Raw genomic sequence first — 21,196 nt, 5'->3', positions numbered from 1 at the left:
GAGTTTGATGATGTTTTTGTGTCTTTAAAGTGTATTCAAAAAGGGTGTCTGAAACAAGTTTTAAATCTTTAAAAATCTCTAAATTTCTTGAGTTTTTCACTTTCCCGAGTCCAGCCAAGCCTGACGCCAAGTCCCGAGTCCGAGTCTGAGCCGAGTCTGAGTCTCGTTTCTTTGATATATACATGCTTTATCTATTTTACATATGAACATTTAAAATTTATCTATACATTTTAAATTTTCCCTATATTTTATATAGACATCCCCTTTGCCATCCCCCCGCCGTCCCCAAAATTGGCAAAACATTTTGTCATCCCGGAAACTTGTCCCGTCGTTCCTTGCCGTCCCTCTCCCGGAAACTTGGGTTAACATAGTTGGTGACTAAAATTTGATGAGCATCACCACTTCCTGGTTGCGTTCATCGAACTTGTCCTGGTCTCTTCCTACTGCTAAGGATCGCGTCGTCTTTCCCAGAACAATCTGGTCTAGACACCAGCATTCAAAAATGGTTAACATGTGTTGTTTCCACGAGTTATAATTGTGGTTGTTGAACTTCTAACTGCTTTCCAACATAATGTTGGTAAAAGACGCCATCACAAATACCAAGGTCAAAGTTGGTCAACCTTGTGTAGGTCAAAAAAACTAGGCAAAAGATTTTGGTTTAAAATCAAGTGAAAGCATAAAGCTTGAAACAGGCAGCACAAATTCCAAGATACAAACATGTTTGCTAGAATGGATCCCAATGCACAAATTTAAAGGCTTAGACTAGAAATAGAATACCCAAGTCAAAATGCTAAAGCCCTAGGTCACCAGTAGTTAGATCCCAGAAAAAAAAATCAAAAAATTACAATTTTTTTAATTCAAAAACCCTAGGTCTTTGAAAATACAACGCAGGTTGCAAAAAGAATGAAAGAACCATGTTTGGAAACAAAAGAAAAGAAACCTTTCATGCAGCACAAAAATGCCTTCAAAAATTGCATCGCACAAAATCAAAGGTTGTCAAGTTCCACAAAAAACAAGACAAATTGAAAGATGCAGACACAACGAGAGAGGAATGGCATCACGATTTTTTGCAAGTTGCAGACAAGGAAAACCCGCCCAAAAAAAAAATCTGAGCTCATGCAAACAAGAACACACAGGCGACTTAGAAAACACAAAGAGAAAACAGCGCAGCTCCCTCAGAAAAAGTGTTGAGCTAACTCCAAAAACCCATGAACTGATTGCAATTTTGTGCTCCAAAAAACTGCATTTGTGCTGAAAAAAAAATTCAATCTCTGCAATCTTTTCATTATTATTCGAAAAAAAATCAAATTAAAAAACTTCTAAAGGATTTCTTAAAAAATCATTCAGGATTGCCCGCGAAAAAATTAATCCCGCTCTAATACCATGATATGGTAATTAGATATTGAATTATGAAAACGAAGATTACATATATAGACAATTACATACCGATGTTTCTAAACGAAACAATCGAAAACAAAAGGCTGAAATAGAAACAATCTATTACAACTAAAGAAAACAAAATATTTCTAAATGACAATTAAATAATAAAATATTACTTTAATAAGCATCAGCAAAAGTTGTATGTTGATCAACATCGGATAGAGCGAAATTTTGAGGTTGGGGATATGGTTTATCTGAGATTGCAGCCATAGAGATAGTCTACTCTCAAGAAGAGTGGAGCGAAAAAGCTCAAGCGCAGATTCTATGGTCCATTCAGAGTATTTTGACAAGTTGAAGAGTTTGCCTATGAGCTTGAGCTACCAAGTACCAACAAGGTTCATGATGTGTTTCACGTATCCAAGCTCAAGAAGGCACTCGGTCACAATGTGGTCCCTCATCTGAGTTGCCACCATTGGATGAGAGGAGGAAGTTGATATTGATTGTAGAGGCCATCATTGACACCAAATGGCGGACTCCTTAGAGATGGGTCATTCAAGAATTTTTGGTTAAATGGAAGAACTTTTCAATGGAGGATGCAATGCGGGAGAATTAGTAGATTTCGCAACATCCTAAGTTGAGATTACTCGAGGACAAGAAATTTTGGAAAGGGTGTATTGTAATGTCCCCTTCCTAAGCAATTGAGTTGGTGGACCATTAGCCTTTCAGTTTGGTTCCCATAGGCTAAACAGTTAGCATTAAGCAACTTAGAGGCAGTTTGTCCAACAGTTTGGCAAAGTGATGTTTAGTTCAGTTCCCACCATTATTATTACCATAATGCTCTTTTCTGGAGTGATTTTGGGTTAGTCTTCCAATACTTACTATTTTTTGTAAGCCACTTTCGAGCACCAACTAAGCCAATTGGCAGTGTTACTATTTCTAGTATTGTTGGCGGATCCAATTTTGATTTTTTGTCTCAACATTTAATACAATTCAGTGGTTTTAACTAGAATAACAATAAGTTAATAATTAATATAGTTAAATGAAAGATTTAACTTTATCGTTAGTTTAATTATTTAATAAAGGGACTACAGGGGCCAGTTACAAAGTGAAAGATGTTTTGATTTAAATGGATGGCATCTTTTTATATTTGGACACGACATTGCTAGATTAAAAAGTGACTTTTATTAAATTAAAGCAAAGAGTGAAGAGAGTCGATTTTCTTAGAAGAGCTATAAAAGCAATTTTGTGAAGCTCATATCTCATGTTGATGTTGAATATTTGATATTGCTTGTGCTTCTGGAGGAGATTCCATGTTGTTGAAAGACACAATCTAGAGGATTATTTGATGTCTTCATTCAAGAAACACATAGGAGCTTTCATTGTGATTCATTCTATACATCTTCTCAGCTTATAGTTGCAGATTTTTGGAGGCTTCTTTTGAGTTTGCAGATTGAGGGTGTGAGGAGGGTTGAAGCTGTAATTATCTTGCTTTATGCTGGTCGTACTATTCCCATTGCGAGGAGGGTTGGAGCTGTTATTATCTTGCTCTATGCTGGTTGTACCTGTTGTCATTTTATGACACCCTTGGTCCATCAGTGAGAATCGATCAAATATACGATCCATGGACCAGCGCTGCCCCAGTTGATCAAAGAGAAAACAATGGAATCATGAAGTGTGAAGTGTTGTCTTGTCTAGAAGAGGCCTTTTCCTTAGCCTTTCTTCCCTTTCTCGGAACCTCGAGGTTCCAGAGTTCCTTCCCTTTGCTGCCTCTCCTTTTTCCCTTTCCCAGAACTCCGGAACCCCAAGGTTCCGAAGTTCCTCCCTTTCTTTTCCTCCTCTTCAGTTCCCTTAAACTCCAGAACCACAAGGTTCCGAAGTTCCCTCAAAGTTCCTCCCTTTCTTTTCCTCCTCTTCAGTTGCCCGGAACTCCAGAACCACGAGGTTCCGAAGTTCCCTCCTCGTCTTCTTCCCTTCCCCGGAACTCCGAAACCCCAAGGTTTCGAAGTTCCTCCCTTAGCCTTCCCTTTCTTCTCTCTGTTCTCCGAAACCCTGAGATTCCGAAGTTCCTCCCCTTGGCCTTTTCCTTTCTCAGGACTCCAGAACCCTAAGGTTCCAAAGTTCCCTTTCCTTGCAGTTCTTCGGAACTTCGGAACCTCGGAGGTTCTGAAGTTCCTTTCCCTTAGCCCCTTTCTTTTCCTGGAACTCCGGAACCCCGAGGTTTCGAGGTTCTTTCCCTCCTTGCCTTTTCTCTGTTCTCCGGAATCCCAAGGTTCTAAAGTCCCCTTCCTTGCTGCCTTTCCCTCTTCTCCGAAACTCCGGAACCCCGAGGTTCTGAAGTTCCTTTGCTAGGTCTCCCCTTTTCCTTTTGCTTAGTCTCTTCTTCCCTTTCCCGAAACTCCGAAACCCTGAGGTTCTGAAGTTCTCCTTCCCCTTCCTCGGAACTCTAGAACCCCGAGGTTTCGAAGTTCTTTCCTTGTCTCCCTCACTTTGGGAACCCGAGTTTCGAGAGTCCCCGGACTTCTTTCCGACTGGCGACACTTCTGGATGGCGTGATCAACACTCAAAGCTTTAAATGCTCCGACAGTTTTTGTGACTTATGCACCTTCTTTTGTGGAGCCACAGGGGTGCATTTGATGTTTTTGGCAGGATTTCCATCAAGGGAGGTACGGGGCCATGCTTGTTGTGGTGACTTATGTCATGTCTGCATACTCTGACTTTGGAAGGTCAATCAATCCACCCTTCTCAGGGTTGCCTTTTGTGGGTATGGCTAGGTTGCTTGCATGTACAGAAGTCAAGTGGATGCACTTCCCTGCACTCCCAGACTGACATACAGATGTCATGATCACTCTTATAACCCATTTTCTATATAAAGGTTGTTAACCCTCATTGTAAAGGGTTCTCTCCCTACTACCTTGAGCTTTCCTATGCTCTTTCGCTTCTCTTGAAGACTTGTAATTATTTTTGCATTTCTGCAACTACAAGTTTGGCCTTTGGCCTTTTAATGAATTGAAATCACCATTCTTGCCTTCCTTCAAACTTATGTATGTTGTGTATGTTTCCTTACCTTCATCATAGGTGTATGTTTTGTGACTCTTCTCTCATATATGTTGTGTTAACTTATTTCTGAGTGACTTGTGGGAAACCTTCTCCCCTCTTGGCAGATATTCTTTTGGGATATCCCCAAACCAGAGGAGATCGTACAACCGGATATCCCCAGTCCTTCGTCAAGCATTGAGGAGTTTACAAGATTTAAGGATCGGATTGAGAACCAATTTGGTCTTGATGAGGAATTACGCTTGGAGAGCGTGTTGTCACCTTGGTGGTGCAAAATTCACCACACCCCACAATCAGAATTCACCTGCTGGCTATAAATGGAGGCAGTTAGTCAAGTCAGTGCCCAATATGGATTGTCTGAAGAACCAGATGAGCCCATCACCAACAAAGAATGAAGTGCCTACCTTGCTGCAGACGAGTACAGAAGATCGCAAATCAATGCAGCGTCGCACTCCCCGATGATGAACCTGATGATGAAAAGATGGAGTTGCCAAGTGTTGAGCAGGGTGAACCAATCAGTCAAACTGTGGCAGCAAATGATTATGCTGTCCTTGCACCGAAAGAGGATGTGACAGCAGGTGACTGTGTTGTCCGTGCACTTAATAAAGACAAGGTTGAAGAGGATGTTTTTGAGAATGATCCAGTGAGCTCCATAGATCAACCCGACACCAAGGAGCAATTTGCAGCAGCCCTGCCAATAGACGATGCGGTCCAGGTGTCCGTCGAGGACGTTTTTGAGGATCAATCAATCAAAGAGTCCCTATGTTTGAAGACGTGCTGACAGAAGTGCATAAGGTTGCATGGTTAATTCAATCCGAAGATACACCGATAGACGATGCACCCCTCTTTCCTAAGTTCGAGTTCGGTTTCAAGACTGATTTTCAGCCTGCACAACCTAATGTGGAATTTGATGTTGATTTGCACACATCGGACGCTATCGAGATGTTGCACCACCAATTGCGACCTCCTGAGGATGCTGTTGAAGATCTTCCGCTGCATGACACCCCGCTTGACTCATAAACTTGCCAGGTTGTTTCTTTCCCTCCTGTTGTGAATTCTGAAAATTTTCCATTTAATTTTGAATATTTTGGGGAAACAACCTGTAAATGGATTAACCACGGACCTAATGAACTTCCCCAACTATTAATTTTGCCCGATCTCCTGGTTAAATTCGAGAGTGGTCAGCTGAAAATTTTCTTTTCAGAATTCAAAGTCAAACAAGCCAAACTGAGAACTATTCCCACTGCCCTGTTACTACTACACGTACTGAGAAATCACCCTGGGTCGGGAACGCATGCATATAGTCCACATTTTGTACAGTTGGTTTCTTCTTGTACATAATTAGTTTAGGTTTTTGTTTTCTGTTTTAGTTTGTTTTCTGTTTTTTAGTTTAGTTTCCGTGTTTTGCTGCTTTAGTTTAGTTTGCTTTGCCGTAGTGTAGGTGTCCTTTTGGAAGGGGCAGTCTCCCTGTCAGTTTTTGTAGGGGTTTGTTTGCTTTTCCCAACATTGGTGTGCGAAGTCAAGAAGTTTTGCCGGTCTGTTTCTTGGATGTCAACTTTGGTAGAGCGCCTAATTGACGGTTGCCCCCATAGTCAGCTCATTTGGTCTAAAGGCTGACATTCTAAAATTTAGTTGCTTACTGCGTTTTGTCACCAACTTTGTGATCACTGCACTTTTAAACACTTAAAATGCTTAAGTCTGTAGTTTTATCAAAGGGAGGTCATTGCAAGTGAAAAATCTGAAGCTCTACTTCAACGACCACTGTAACGCTCAATCCCATGTAGGCTTCACTGCTTACCAGCCAATGTTAAAAAGTAAAAGAATCAAGAGAAAAGAAATTGAAAAGCAAGGAAATATCAAATGCTTGGCTTTGGGAATGCAGACACCTCTGTCGGAATTTAAAATAAAATTTATCGGAAACAAAGCAATCTTTGTGAGCTTACAGGCGATAACTCCGTCGGGGCTATAGACGCTTGCTGGCAGAGGGGCTCTATCCAGGTTGCTTTTGGAGTTAGAGTCGCTCTACGTCGTTTGCATTAACTGAACAATGATATTTCAACTCTCTCTAGGCTAGAATGGACTTCACTCCACACACTTAATCCTCAAGGTTGGTGACTTGATTCAGTTTGCGACCTCATTTTTACTTTGAATCTGTCTTCTGTCATTTGGATTGTTTTGTGGGGTATATACCGAAGATTTTGGGGTTCAATCCGAATAGTCATCCTTGAAATGTTCAGGAACATTTCCTAGCCGAGTCGCCATTTGTTGTGTGTATAGCACACACGCCCCCTGCTTCAGGGGACCCCTGCTTTTTTTTTTGAGGTCTGCAGAGTTGCCTTCTTTCACATTTGATGAATCCTGAGAGGGGCCGAAATGTTAAGTTGGAACAAGTATGAAGTTCGAGGTTCAAGATGATACACGAGAACTCTGTAAATTGCAATCACCATTCAACATATTTGAGCTAAGATTTAATGAATGTCATGTGCAATGTAAATTGGAAAACTCAGCAATCCTGTAAGTTTTGTGAGGTGCCGAAATGTAGAGGGAGACGTTCAAACTTAATCACACAAAGCCTCATCAACCCCGAGTTTCCCAAACACCAAAATCGGCCTACATGGCCATAATGCAAGGGGGCCGATGGAAAGAAAATCAAGTATAAATCGCACCATTTCCTTTTAGCCCAAAAATAAGATTGACAAAATGGCCCTCCAAGCCGAAATTTACAAAACGACTCGAAGAGCCAAAAATAGAAAATAAGAAAATCGCGAAACTTTTGAAGGAGAAGGTAAAGCCGAAACTAGCAAAATACACCATTTGCCCAAAAATCATTCAAAGCTTTCCTAAAACTCACAAAATCTCCAATCCACCCGGAGCTCACAAAGCATCCTTTCAGGCCAAAACCAGGCTAAGTATAAATCGCGTCGGGTTTGCACAAGGGCCCACTAGCCCGAAAATGGCATAGCTTTCAAAATCACCATTGAGGCTGAAACTTGAGGAAGTTTGAAAATCGCGAAAAGGAGGTATTTTGGCCGAAAATTTCAAAACTCACAAACTTGGCTTGTGAGCCGAAATTCATTAATAAAGTCTAATTTGCCGAAAATGCCCACTGCCCCAAAAACGGCTCAAAGTTCAAATTCGTGCAAACACTTCATTTAGGCCGAAACTCACAAAAGGAACCCATAGGCCGAATTTGAAGTTAGCAAAATGCTCCAACTTGCCGAAAATGACAAGGAACTCCAAATTCGCCAAATAGGTTAATAGGCTGAAAAGAGTTAGGGGTTCGTGAATTTCATTCCAACAAGTCGAAATTTCAAGGCTCATGAAGTCATCCAAAGCCGAACTTCAATGATTCAAAGCTCGCAGAAAGACTCCCAAGCCCAAAACTTAAAGACTAAGGGCAAAAGCTTAAGTTAAACAACATCCCGCACTTTGTCCATTAGGCTCGAAGTTGATAAGAAAGCAAAATCGCCACCAAATGATCAAAACCCGAATTTGAGAGGAATAGAGGTATACTTCAAAATCGCACATGTTGGACCAAGAACCCAAAATTCACAACAACGGGGGATTTTAACAGTAAAGGCAAAGTCTCTCACTTTGATTGAATCGCCCTAGATTTCAAGATGTCATTTGAGGCTTAAAATCAAACAATTACCCTCAACGACTCGAATTTTATAAAGCATGAAAGGCGTTCAAAGCCAAAAGAAACTGCGAACTTTAGTGTAGATGCCCGAATTCCATCAAAAGGCCCATACATTTTAAAATCACACAAACACTTCATTTAGGCTGAAAAACTTAGGAAAGAGAAAAGGTCACAACAACACCTAAGTCGTGCAATTTGACTTAATTTGCCAAAATCAGATACATCTCACAAAGAGCTTTTCAAGCCAAACTCCACCGAGACATAGCTTGACGACGTTTGAAATTTAATGTTTGTTAACTTAAATTATTTAATTTGTCAAATTGATTTATTAAGGTGAGATCAATTGTTTGCAAGTCACAGGACGTCATCGCAGAGAACCAAGAGAAAAGCCTGAAACACAAATCGAAGAAGGATCGCAATCAAGGCCAGGTGCTGAAAGCTGAAGAAGAAGATGCAAGAACGTGCTACAGGAGCGCGAGAGCAACCGAGCATTGGGAAGCGTGTCGCTGAACAAAGCTAAAGTCCACCACCGGGACCAAAGACCGAAGAACATTCCGAATGTGGCAAGTCTATGCATTCTCGAGAAATACATAGCTGGATTTAATTCAAGAAGTTCAATTTCTAAAAACTGAAACTGTTTTATTGTAAAACTCCTTGTGGGTTCCGCACAAGATATTTTTGTGGACAGTTATGTCCAACTACCAGATAGACTTAAATTAATGCCAAAACAGTTGTGGGTAGTTGGGATAGTGGTTGGATAGATGACTAAGAGTTTAATGGGCATGGGTTAGGGCTGGCAGCTTCTGGAAGGCAGGTCAGGACCCTTGGATGCAATCCATCCTAGCCTTTGATTCATATTGCAAATTCTATAAAAGGCAGAGGCCTTTCTTTTGTAAAGGGTTAGAATTTTTGGTGGTTAGACAGTTAGAAGGTTAGATTGTTAGAGAGCTAGATTTTAGAAGTTAGAATAGGTTAGATCTTAGCAGTAACATAGAGATGTTGCAGAAATTGTTGTAATAGGCAGTTGAAATCAATATATAGACATTGAATTGGTGTTTATTGTCTTGTTTTCATCCTGTTTGCATGGTTTCTTTCAGCATTTTAAATAGATCTTTTTGTTTTGGGTGTGTAGGTATTTGATAGATTCAGGCTCATACCATTGAGGATATACTGATTGTGTATCCTTTTGTATGGTTAACCTGAGCCTTTGAATTGTGCTTAGTTCATTTGCAGGTGTCTGTCTGAGCTGCGCCAGAATTGGGTGCTTAGCTGTGCGTTTGCAATCTGAAAATCTTCCAAGTCCCCTTGAGGATTGCACCATTCCTGCAAGGTTGTGAGCTATTCTGGCCAAGCAGGGATTGGTTATGTTGAATCCGTCTACCCGCATACCAATCTTGTTAGTTTTAGATCTCCTATCCCTTCCCTTTTAATTTTATTTCGCAATCTAAGAATCGCAGCAGACCAGCTAGTTGCAAAAACGTAAGTCCCCTTGTGTTTCCAGCAAAACACATCAACTACTAAGCTATCTTGCAATCAAGACCTGACAACCGAAACATTAAGGTCATCCCCATTGATCAATTTAACACAGCATTAGGGATTTCCTTATCTCAAGAGAGGATAGGATACTTGGTGAGTACATTCTATTCTGCGTTGGCCGAATGGAGTCGTAGCAATGCGATTTTAGACACGTCAACAAACCCCTTGCGCAAGGTCCCACACTTCGGGGTTGTTTCCATGTTTCACAAGGTTGCTGAGTTGATAGCTCAGCAAGGGTGCAAGCTTTTGTGATAACAGTACCATTGCCATTGTTGGTCGTACATGTGTAGAGGGACGTGGAGTTTCCAGTGACTTCATCAGCTAGGATTTGGATAGTTTATCTTCTTGTTTTGGGTTGCACAAGTCTACAAAACACAGAGACTTCAGTTTAACCAATGAAGATGAACCTAGGGTGTGGCGTCCATTTTCAATGAGATAAATTGCATATTTTATTAACAGCACCAACTATTTTATTGCTGCATTTTGTGGGTATGTTGGAATTAGATATGTAATGTCATTTAATGATCACACACACACTGATGCAGGAGCATCCAAGAGACCACATGAGACCAAGAAGATTAAAAGCATGAATGAAGACCCCAAAGCATCCTTGAAAGTGAATTGGAATGTTTTGAAGCCAATAATGGCCATTTGTAATGACCAATATGATTTTGAAGTAAAAAATCCTAAAGGTCCTGATAAAGGCCTTAGGACCAAAAATGCTATGTAAATGGGCAAATGATGCCTAGGAGTCTAGATAGATTGAATAGGGTTCTAATATGCTTTAATGGTCATATCATGTCAAAATAATTTGATTAGGATAGGTTTTAGTTGATGAAATGCTTTAGAAATAAAGTTAGAAATTCAAATTTTGAATTTTAATGGCTAGTTACAGTTTTGGAGGGAAAGTGGTTTATGAGTTGTTTTGTCACTCTAATCACTCAAACTAATTGGATTTCGGTTTGGGAAGTTAGAGGAAGGATTTATAAAGCTTTGTAATGCCATTTTGGCTAGGTTGGATGTACTGTACGGACATAGTACGGACAGAACAGTAAAATCAATAAAAACTAGTCTTTTCTTGCTTTTCCTTTGATTTTATTGATGGTTTATTGATTGGGAAGTGTTGTATGTTCATGGTGGAGGCTAAAGGAATTTAGGAATCAGTATTAAACATTGTTTTGAATGATTTTATAGAAGGTTTTGATCAGATATTATCATTTTGTGTTGGTTGTCCTAAATTTTCTGAGTGTTTCATTGGCATTGAAGGCCCAAAATGCAATTTGGAGCCCTTCTATGGATGTAAGAATCTGATTCTCATAGGAGAAGCTCTGCCTAACATGTATAATACATTTCTAACCCTTATAACATGCTGGAGATGTGAAGTTGCAGGTGTACACCATGGGTTTTGACTGGGAAAATACATGGTTTTGATGCCATCGTTGTAGCAGCAGAAGATCTACCTTAAGGAGGTAGTATTTTTATGTGAAACAGCGTTAGGGGATGGTAAATGCATGGTGAATATTGAAGGAGAAGTTCTGGAAGTGAGTTTTGGGGTTTGAACAAGAAGGCCCTAGTTTTTAAGCCATTTTAAGGAGAGTTTTGGTGTTTGGGTATTTAGGAGTGCAACCAAGACTTAAAACCTTGAAAATCCTTGGATTGGGAGCCCAACTAAAGACTGTACAAAAGGTTTTAATCTGGTTGTAAGTTTGGAGGGTACTTCCTTCACAAAGTGGACCTAATTAGCCCTCTTGGAGAATGAGGACAGCGGTTTTTTGAAGGCTTTGTTCCAAAACAACCATAGGCAATATTTTGGGAGTTGATAGAGGTTTATATTGTGCATCTAAATCAGTCATAAAATTGGTCCATGTTTTGGGAAATGTGTGTGAAAAGAGCCAAAAACAGCCCAGCAGGCTACTAGGAAACTAGGCCTAGTGAAGGGCTAGATTTGGGTTTTGATATCAATTGAAGGTTTGATGGTTTGAAAACCTTTGGAACATGTTAAGTGAAGTTTTTTGAAGTGTGTGGAGGCAGGGGAAACACCTGATTAAGGTGAAGACAAGTTTTGAGCCTATTGAGGCATATTGAGCATTTGAAACACCATAGGAGTGTTGGGGTTTGGGTCCATATTCCACTTTAGTTTACAAGATTTCAACTATATCCTCTAGCCTCTGCATCACACACAACCGAAGATACCATTGCAAGGAACAAAGTAGAATGTATAAGCTAGCTTCATTCAAAACCCCTTCACTACACACAGAGCATGGCTGTAAAATGCAATGCAAAAGTATAGTGCAAGGTGGAGGAGTAGCTTTGTGGCATCTGCTAAGAAAATTCATAAGACAAACAATGAAGTATCCAAATGACAAAGATGGGCAATAATATGGCAAAAATTAATTCACCATCTACATACAATGTTGGCAATACAGGATTTGGGAGGTTCACCAATCTGTATTACATGAGCTAAGAAGCCCAACTTCATTTTTACATTGGACAAGAAAGCTTATAGAAAAACCTTTGGAGATAAAGTTGTTTGTGAAGTGATTGCTGCCAGAAACAAGACTTGGAAAATTAACTCCCCATTTTTTCTCAATACAGAACGAAAATGGTATCTGGGAAAAATTAGTACATGCAAGATATGTGGCAAATGCACTAAAGTATACTCTTTGAAGATTCATCCAATACTTGTCATTGTGTTTAGTTTTATGTTTTCTGTTTTTATATTTTGTAAAAGAATTATTCATAACTGTTTTTGCACCCAGTTAGTATAATATATACCGCAATACTGGTTAAACTTATCATATTAATATAGACAATGGATATCCATGTTGAACCAGGTAGTTCATTTTAAGAGTTTTTGCTTTATGCTTTCTGTCTTTTGTTTTTGTTTGTGGCAGCACAGTTACCCTTTCCATGTTAAATAGACTACAATGAAAAAATAGGATATTGCACCTTGTTTAAAACCCACATGATATGATTACAAAAATTAATTTATGGAAATAATCAATAAAAATCATACCCTCTTCTTAAGATGGGAAGGAATATATGAACAAAGATTCTACTAATATAGGAGACTTATCTCATCGGGTACCTTGATTAATTTTTAATTAACTTCTAGAAATCATTCATTTCCACAATGAAGGGTATCAAAAAAGATCCAAACAGATTTTGTGCCCTTAGAAAAATATTTAGATAAATGATTTCAATTTAGCTAGGTTTGAGAAACAGTAGGCAAGAACAGAAACAAAAAACACACCTTGAATAACGACGCATCCTTGAGTCTATATGAAGTCTCAGGCCCTTTCAAATGACGAATTGATAGGTCCCCAATATTCTGTCACAAGTTTTTTAAATGCAGTAATTAGCATCTTACATATCCCTTAAATACAATTAGATCTTATTTAAGTAGCTACTTTAAAAGATGGGAATTTTTCTACTTGGAAAGATATTATCTAGGAAATGCCAATTTTGAAACATTTTCATTCTCATCAACCACAATACAACATTTTCATTAAAATGATTTTAATTGCCAATGGGTTCTTCCAGTTTCAAAAGTTCCTGCAATTAAACATTGAATCATTTTAACTATTATTTATATTCTAAACCTAACCTATACCATCAAATTAAATATACATTCAAGAAGAGTAAAGATTCTAAAATTAACATTTAAATGTAGGAGCAAAATAGTGGATGATCTTTTATTAAAAAATCAACCCATATATTTATTTGAATGTATTAATGAACACTTCATTAATCCAACCACCACTTAGTTCAGTCAAATAAGACCAAATATTTGGATGGGTTTTTATTTTACTAAAGTTTTTATGGTTAGTGACAGTATTGTGGGACTTTTTCTATGAAAACAAGAGATAAGTACAAGTATTCTCAGCATAATTTCCTCCAACATCATAACTTCTTTTGTATCTCTGACTTACAAGTGCCAATTTAAAGTTAAGTACATTAATAATCCTGTAACTTTTTTTTATTTTAAATTTGGATGAATGGCTTAAACTATCATTAAAAAAACATGCATGTGACAGAAAAAACAATTTTACCATAAGAACATATCCTTAACTCTCCATACACTATATGCATGCATAAACAACTATGCCTTGACTAGGAAAAACTGAAAAGGATGCAGAGGTTTTTGAAAACCTCGAGAATCACGGCAATGGATTAAAATGGATCAGACAGCTTAGAAACAGCTATTTGCAATGCAAAACCTCTAATCAATTCAAATAATTGAATTACTTATAATTAGCAATCACTTTATTTGTGCAAGGTATATCTATGCATCTAACTATTTGTAAACTAATATTAAACTTATCTCACCATATTACTATCGCTGAAGACAATATTTATTTTTGCCTTTTATGACTCAATTTCATTTTTATATTTCCCATTACTATGTGATGCCCTCCTCCAAAAAAAATGACTTATATTTTAATATCTCCTCCTAGGAGGGGTCACAACTTTTCCTTGTTATTTCCTTGCAAAGAGTCACACTGCTTCGTAATGAAGTGCTGCCATGGTTTTCCATTTATTATTAATTAGCTGTAGTGTGCAGACTGTCGATGAGGAAGTTTGTACTTTCTAACAACACAAAATAAAATATACTGGGTATATCCTATCCTCTCTTGAATAAGTAAATCTCATATGCTATTCGGACTAATCAAATGAGATGACCTCAAGGTTTTGAATGTCAGGTCTTGACTGTACTTAAGAAGTTAAGATAACTCAGTGATTCATATGATTTGCTAGTAATCGCAAGGGGACTTACGCATCTGACAAGCTAATTTGCATCTGATATGGAAATCTAAGTTATGCTTTCTTCTCAAGGTTCAGAGAATCTAAAACTAACACCTAGGGACAATGACAATAACGGAAGATGCTGCAGATAGACAAATGCCTCATAAAATTGATTCTTGCTTAACTAGAGATAGCTCACAACACCACAAAAATAGTGCAATCACCAAAGGAAAATGAAAAGATTTTCAAACTGTAAACATTCATTCAAATACCCAATATTGGCACAACTTAAATAAATAAGCATTCACAATTGAACTAGCAACAATAATGCTGTGACCATTTCACACATCACCCAATCACAAATTGAGACCTCCTCTTTTGCATCCTGTTTTATCTTTTTTTAGGTAAGATTGCTAGGAGCAATCCTTTTGGGATGAATAAGTTTGAGTTGATCTCACATCCAGCATGTTCTGAATGAATGATTCACATCTTTTGCTTGCTTTAATGGAAATGAAATGCAAATTTGGCTAAGGCAGGTTGGTTTTAGAGGTCAACATTCTAAGGAAAAGGGAGCTGAAGTTCAAATTATCATGAGAAACTTGGCGCAAATGGATCAAGGCAGTGAAAATTGCCATTTTGGAGGACTTCCTTTGACATACCAAAAGCACGAACTAAGACTTCCTTTGCCCCCTCAAAAGCGCGAATTAAGGTTTTCCACTTCCTTTGACCCCTTGAATCAGCAAACTAAGGTTTTGCATTACATTGATTGAAAACAGATCATGATGTTGCTAGGAGGATGTTGCAAACTCAATTGATAGTATGTTAGGAAGGAAATCGATCAGGGTCAAATTCACGAACTAAGACATGGTGATTTCCTTTTATTCCCCAATCAGTTCTTAAGCATTTCGGATCATTTCCTTAGACCCCTCCAAAGAGTGACTTAACGTATTTCACTTCCTTTGACCCTTTGAATCAGTGAACTAAGGAATTGCATTTCCTTTGAGGCTTTCAATGTGATAACTAAGGGTTGGGTTACTTCCTTTGATGCTCCAAATCAGCGAACTAAGGGATTTTACTTCCTTTGACACCCCAAAAGAGCAAACAAAGGATCTCACTTCCTATCACCCTCTCAATCCACAAACTAAGGATTGCGCCACTCAAGGGAGGAAGTACGATTTCATTTCAAGGCAAAGGAGACGTGAAAACTCGCACCACCTCGTGAATAGACCCCACCACGATGAAGAAGAACGTTTTTATTTAAAATTTAAATTGGTGAACCAAGTCGGCCTTGAACTCTTAATTTGCAAATCATTAAATGAGATCCAAAGTTGGCCTTGTGATGAGGTATGATCCCCCTTTCAGCGAATATAAAGCTATGTTGATTGTTGCATTTGATCAACATAGAATCGATATTGTGAATGATCTCATTCAGGCATCAAATCTGATCAACAAAACAGCAACTCCACTTCAATCAGATAGTACTAAAATCGCCATTGCTAGGACAGCAAATTTATTCATTATTGACTGCGATTTTGATCAAGGCGAGACGAAGTCATTGAAGATGGCGAATTCATTCATCATCAACAGCGAATTGACTCCTTTGATCAGCAAATTTGTCATTGAAGGCAGCGACATTATGACTGTTAGGCATCAGCAAATTGATCAAAAACGAATTTAAAAGGAGATCAGCAATCCTATATTTGCAATTTGACAAACTCCAAGCATTTGACATCAATAACGCCTTGATAAAAGGGCAATTTTGCCAAAAGAACAATCAAAATGAAGATACCAGTCTGTTTTCAAGCAATTTGCAGGTCTGAAACAAGTTTATATCATCATTTTCTTGGAAAATCATACCTTGGTTTAGCACTGGTACAACTTCATGTTCACTATTTTCCTATGATTTTAATCATAGGATGCTTTGATCATTGCATTTTGGTCATCTAAGCACATTTCAAAGCATAATTCATTGGCTTAGATGGTATTTTTCAGATTCTAGACAAGTCTAGGGTTTTGCAAAACCTAGGGTTTTTAGTAATTCATTAAGGTTTTAACAATTTTATATACTCCTAGGGAGGAATTACTAACCCAGATGCATTTTTTTAAGATGATATAAGTATTAAAGTCATATCACCTCCCTAACTTGGACAACTCTCACGGGTAGAGCATGGCAAGACTATGGCAGACTCTCATCAAAGAGGACTCAAAGGGAGAGGTGATGTAATCCAAGATTGCACCATTTTGGGGCAATGTAGGAGACACCAACCTCGGCCAAATCAACATGAAGAAGTTCCAAGGACCTTTGTACACCACCAAGCCTTCCAGATATTCAAAGATGATTGAGAGCGGGATAGTGAAAGCAACAGGGTTCCCTCCAGCTATACAATGCAATAAGTTGATCATTGAGTGTGCCAAGCAATATGATGCGAGCAAAAGGATGATAGTGGCACCTGATGGCAAAGATCTTGCCTATCTATCCGAGAGAGCTATTAGTGAAGCTTTCCACATACCCGAATTCAATGGCATGATCTACAAAAGAAAGGAAGCAACACAGGCATTTTATGATGATGATCCCAACAAATGCCTTGGCATAATTAACAAGTATTGGTTATTGAAGAGCAAGCCTGGCATATCTAAAATACCCACCAAGCTCCATAGGATTGATTTCAAGGAGAAATTCAATAACTTGATCACAATGCTCAACTGTATCATGGGAACCCCTCAAGCATGTCAATTCGAGAATTGGATGCTCTACTTCATGGAGATCATATCGACAGGAAAGGAGAGGATCAATTGGGAAAGAATTATAAGCAATAGCATTGATATACAGCTCAAGAGACTTATACAAACTAGAAAATTCTATAGGAGTAGCAATATATCTTGTATTGAAAAGTGATTTCCCAACTCTCTCTTGTCTAGCACTTTTGAGGACAAAATTCCTGAAATTTTCAAAGGAGCCTTCACTCTCATCGGACAAAGAATCTTGATCATTTTCAAAGAGAACTTCGGTTGAACATGAATCTTCATGCAAGTTCTCTTCAGGAGTTGGACAATTTAGCATTAAGACCTCTAACGTTTTTAACTTGTATTTCCCAAGGCCTAATACTATAAACAAAACTTCATTATTATCTCCATACTCAATGATCATGAACTTGAGTCCAGGAGTGCTCTCTAGTCTAAGTGTTGGAAATCCGTTGAGAAATAACCGTTCAATCTTCTTGTCCACTCTCTTCCCAAAACCATGTCATACCCATCTGGTATGCCCACCACTAAAATGTCAATAAATTGTTGGACTCTAGGATTAGCTGAAAGTTGCATATGAATACTATTTAGCTCTCCAATGATTGGAACTTCAGTTTTATCCGTGTTACCTTCTTGTTTGTCTTGGTGGGTGTCAAACCCATCTTGTGGCATATTTCCAATGGCATGACATTTCTCGATGCTCCTGAATCTATCAAACAATTGCACAAGAGTTTTCCACAGATTTTGATGAATACTAGAAAAGGGGCAGGTTCATCCTTCCCTTGATACAAGACAATCGGTTGTTCTTTACGCGCAACCTTTTCCATTTCCTTTGCTTTCGCCAATGGAATCTTACCTTCTTTAGGAGAATTCTCATCCTTCTCAATTTTCTTCTCCTTGGAACCTTGAGGGGCTTCTTCAATTTTGGGGATTTTTCGACTTTGCACAACCATTTCTTCATTCTTGCTCTGGATTGATCTTGAACTTGAGGACCCATGTACAATATTTATAGATTGCAAATGGTCTCAAAGATTTCCTCGCTCTTCCTTATCAGCTTGGGGTACATCTCGAAACATATTTGCACAACTATTTCTTCATTCTTGTTCTGGATTGATCTTGAACTTGAACTCTCATGTTTGTTCATTCCTTATCAGCTTTGAATGAACTCTCATGTGTTTCCTTTTGCATCTCCTTCTGGAAGATGTCTATTGCACGTTGGAACTCATGACACTGCACCTCAGAATGTTGATTTGTATTATGCAAAAGACATCGCCCTGCTAATGCAGTTTCAGCTAGAAAAACTTTATCAAGTGGTTGAGCTTCAGGATTTGGAGGAGCGTCCAAAGGAGATGGCACATTTCCATTGTTGGGCACAGTATTCCATGTCCACCTCTGAAATCCTTGGTTGTTGCTACGGAAACCTTGATTGTTGTTTTGGAATCCTTAGTTGCCTGATTGGTTGCCACCTTAAATCCCTTGATAGTTATTCTGGTGTCCTTGGTAGCTTCTTTGCATACTTTGGAACTGGTTATTTTGAATTCTTAGGTAGTGACCTCAGTTGATAATTTCTCGACTTGTGCAATCAAGTCCTTCATTTCAGCTTTCTCCTCTTGAGTTTTCAAAGATGATGTTGAGTCCCGGAGATAGATTGGTGTTGATGGTGGTGCTTGGGAAAGAGGTGCTCTTGGATGGAGTACCAATTGATTATTTGGAGTGGGAACTGGATTCATAATAGGCATGTGATGAGTCAGTGCACAATTAATCCCTTGGATTTGGTTTGGCATAGCGGAAGTTCCTAAGTAATTTAGTGGCCCTAAGGCGGCTCCAACTCCCAAGTCCTTACTAACTGTGATTGCAGCAGTGTATGCTTCTTTCAAATTTGTCGGGGCTAGGTTCTTTGTCTTCACAAACATAGATGTGAGGCGATCCAAGGCTACATAATAAACTGGTAATGTTGCGGCATTGTCTAAATTGTAAGGATCATGTAACCTTGTATAGGCCTTGTGGAATCTATTGTTGAACATGCTAATCGGTTCGTGTTCTTGTCTTTTTACTTGCACGAATTGTCAATACAAATCTATTAGAGAAATGGTGCCCTGAATTTTTCCAAGAAGGCATCTTTCATTTGTTGCCAATTGCGGATAGAATCAGCCAATAGGTGGATGTACTAATAGGATGCTTCATCATCGAAAGTATATGAAAAAAACCTACAAGCCACATCTTCTTCCTAGATATTCCAATTTTGAAGGAGATCTTCGAAAATCTTGATGTATTCATCCACAGTGCAACTCGTGTCACCACTATGGAACTTGGAAAAAAAATGCTTCGGATTCTTGGGCAAGTCATGATAGGTAGTAAATGTCATAGGAGATGCATTAGCGGAACGCACGCCATTGGGACGTTTGCTTGATGTACTTCTGCTTGAACTGGAATTTGTTGGACAATTGGTGGTGGATCTACATGAATTGGAATTTGGTGATTGCTTGACTGAGTAGCTCTTGGAATTGAGATTTTGGGAAGCGGAGTTTGGAAAAGACTAGAAATATAGAATAAGCTGGAAATATCTTCTTCACTTGGTACTTCTTCTCTTGGTGGAATTGACTCTTCGCTTGACGAAATTGTCCTTTTCCTTTACTTGGGCCTGGTAGAAGATTCTAACTCTACAAATTCTTTTGATGAGCTTGGAGCGGACCATAGGACTCTTGGGAATTTGTTGGTGAGAAGGAATTAATGCGATCCAACATGACTTTCTTTAATTTTGTTGAGGATTTGCAAGAGCCTGCTCAGGTACTTGATTTCTTTGCAAAGCGAGTTCTCTTCGAAGAGTGTCCTCAACGTGTTGTGCCTTTTGTTCCTGTTCTTCAAGAATGAAGCGCATCCGTAACCAGTCAGGAGCGTTTCTCTTACTTCTCCACGCGAGCCTGTACAATTCTGAAATGACGTCTTCCTATACGTCCTGGAAACCTATATTTGGTTGTAGCACCAGAAAAATACCACTACCCGGAAGCACCATTTTTTATCATATTTCAAACATCTTCAGCGATTTGATATTTCTCCTTTTAGGCCCTCCTTCTAGCGCACAATTTTGTAGGTGTGTTTTTTATGCATGCACAACTCAATAAAATACCTAGAGATATCTTATTCTCTCTTGATCAAAATCTTCTATGTGCTAAATAGACGAACTGTGTGATCACAAAGACGACTCCAAGGTTCCAGATTCATAGAAATAGTCTCAATTGGTTTGTTGTGATATGCAGGTAATTTCAAGGGCAGAGTTACACAATTGTTCTAGGAGCTAATTGATCTAAAGATTTTTCTGATTCTTGACTTACCTTTTTCTTGGAACAATTTTTCAATAAGTTCTAGCTCAATCTTATTTCTACTAATATTTGAAAAAAAGAGGCAAAAGATGAGGGTTTAGGAAGATAATTCTAATCCTAAGCTAATCCTATGAACTTGGGAGACAAAAATTGCAAACGTGGAATTTGTTAAGGATATAGCTTCATTCGGATTGAAGCAAGTAATATAAAAATCATCCAATTATCAAAAGTATGAACACATTATTCCACATTGAGCAATTCCACCAAATCCTTCATTCAATCTAACAACTTGAAAATAAATCTCACTCTAATGAGAGCTCAACTATGCACTGGACTCTATACATAAAGGAAGAGACCTGATCATAGACTTGTGCTAATTCTTCCACGAATTTGATGGACTTATCTGCAACTTGTGCAATCCATTCCTTAGCCCCTTGGGCTGCCATCTTCATTCCTTCAAAATTTTCAACTGATTTCCATGGAAGAATCAGAGGTGGAGCAACTGTTGCCTCCTCTGTGTTGATGGGATTCACCAAGTGCTAGATATAACCTTTCAATTGTTCATTTTCTTCCTTAAGTTTGTTTTTCTTTTCTACTTCTTTCCTTAGCCTTTCTTTGATGGCATTGACTGAATCATCTAATTCCTAAACTTCTTGTTATTTCGTGGTAGTACCTATGTCCACATTCATTGGCTCATATTCTTCAGGAGCAATGTCTTCCTTGGATTTGTCATCTTTTGGAACAGCCACCTGCACTGAACAGAATCATGTGCCATCCT

At 38.7% G+C, this 21,196-nt stretch overlaps 1 protein-coding gene across 3 annotated transcripts in view; it reads right to left on the bottom strand.

Annotated features, from left to right (window-relative positions):
• Window positions 1-21,196, bottom strand: part of LOC131028056 (anaphase-promoting complex subunit 4) — a 244,177-nt gene that overhangs the window by 131,557 nt on the left and 91,424 nt on the right. For all 3 annotated transcript variants that reach the window (XM_057958234.2, XM_057958232.2, XM_059221554.1), the window contains exon 6: window positions 12,864-12,941. In XM_057958234.2, the coding sequence (XP_057814217.1) occupies window positions 12,864-12,941 (78 nt within the window). The remainder of the gene's footprint in view (window positions 1-12,863; window positions 12,942-21,196) is intronic.

The sequence above is a fragment of the Cryptomeria japonica genome, chromosome 5 (assembly GCF_030272615.1).
Source record: "Cryptomeria japonica chromosome 5, Sugi_1.0, whole genome shotgun sequence".
NCBI lineage: Eukaryota > Viridiplantae > Streptophyta > Pinopsida > Cupressales > Cupressaceae > Cryptomeria > Cryptomeria japonica.
This window is presented reverse-complemented; position numbering and strand designations above follow the sequence as displayed.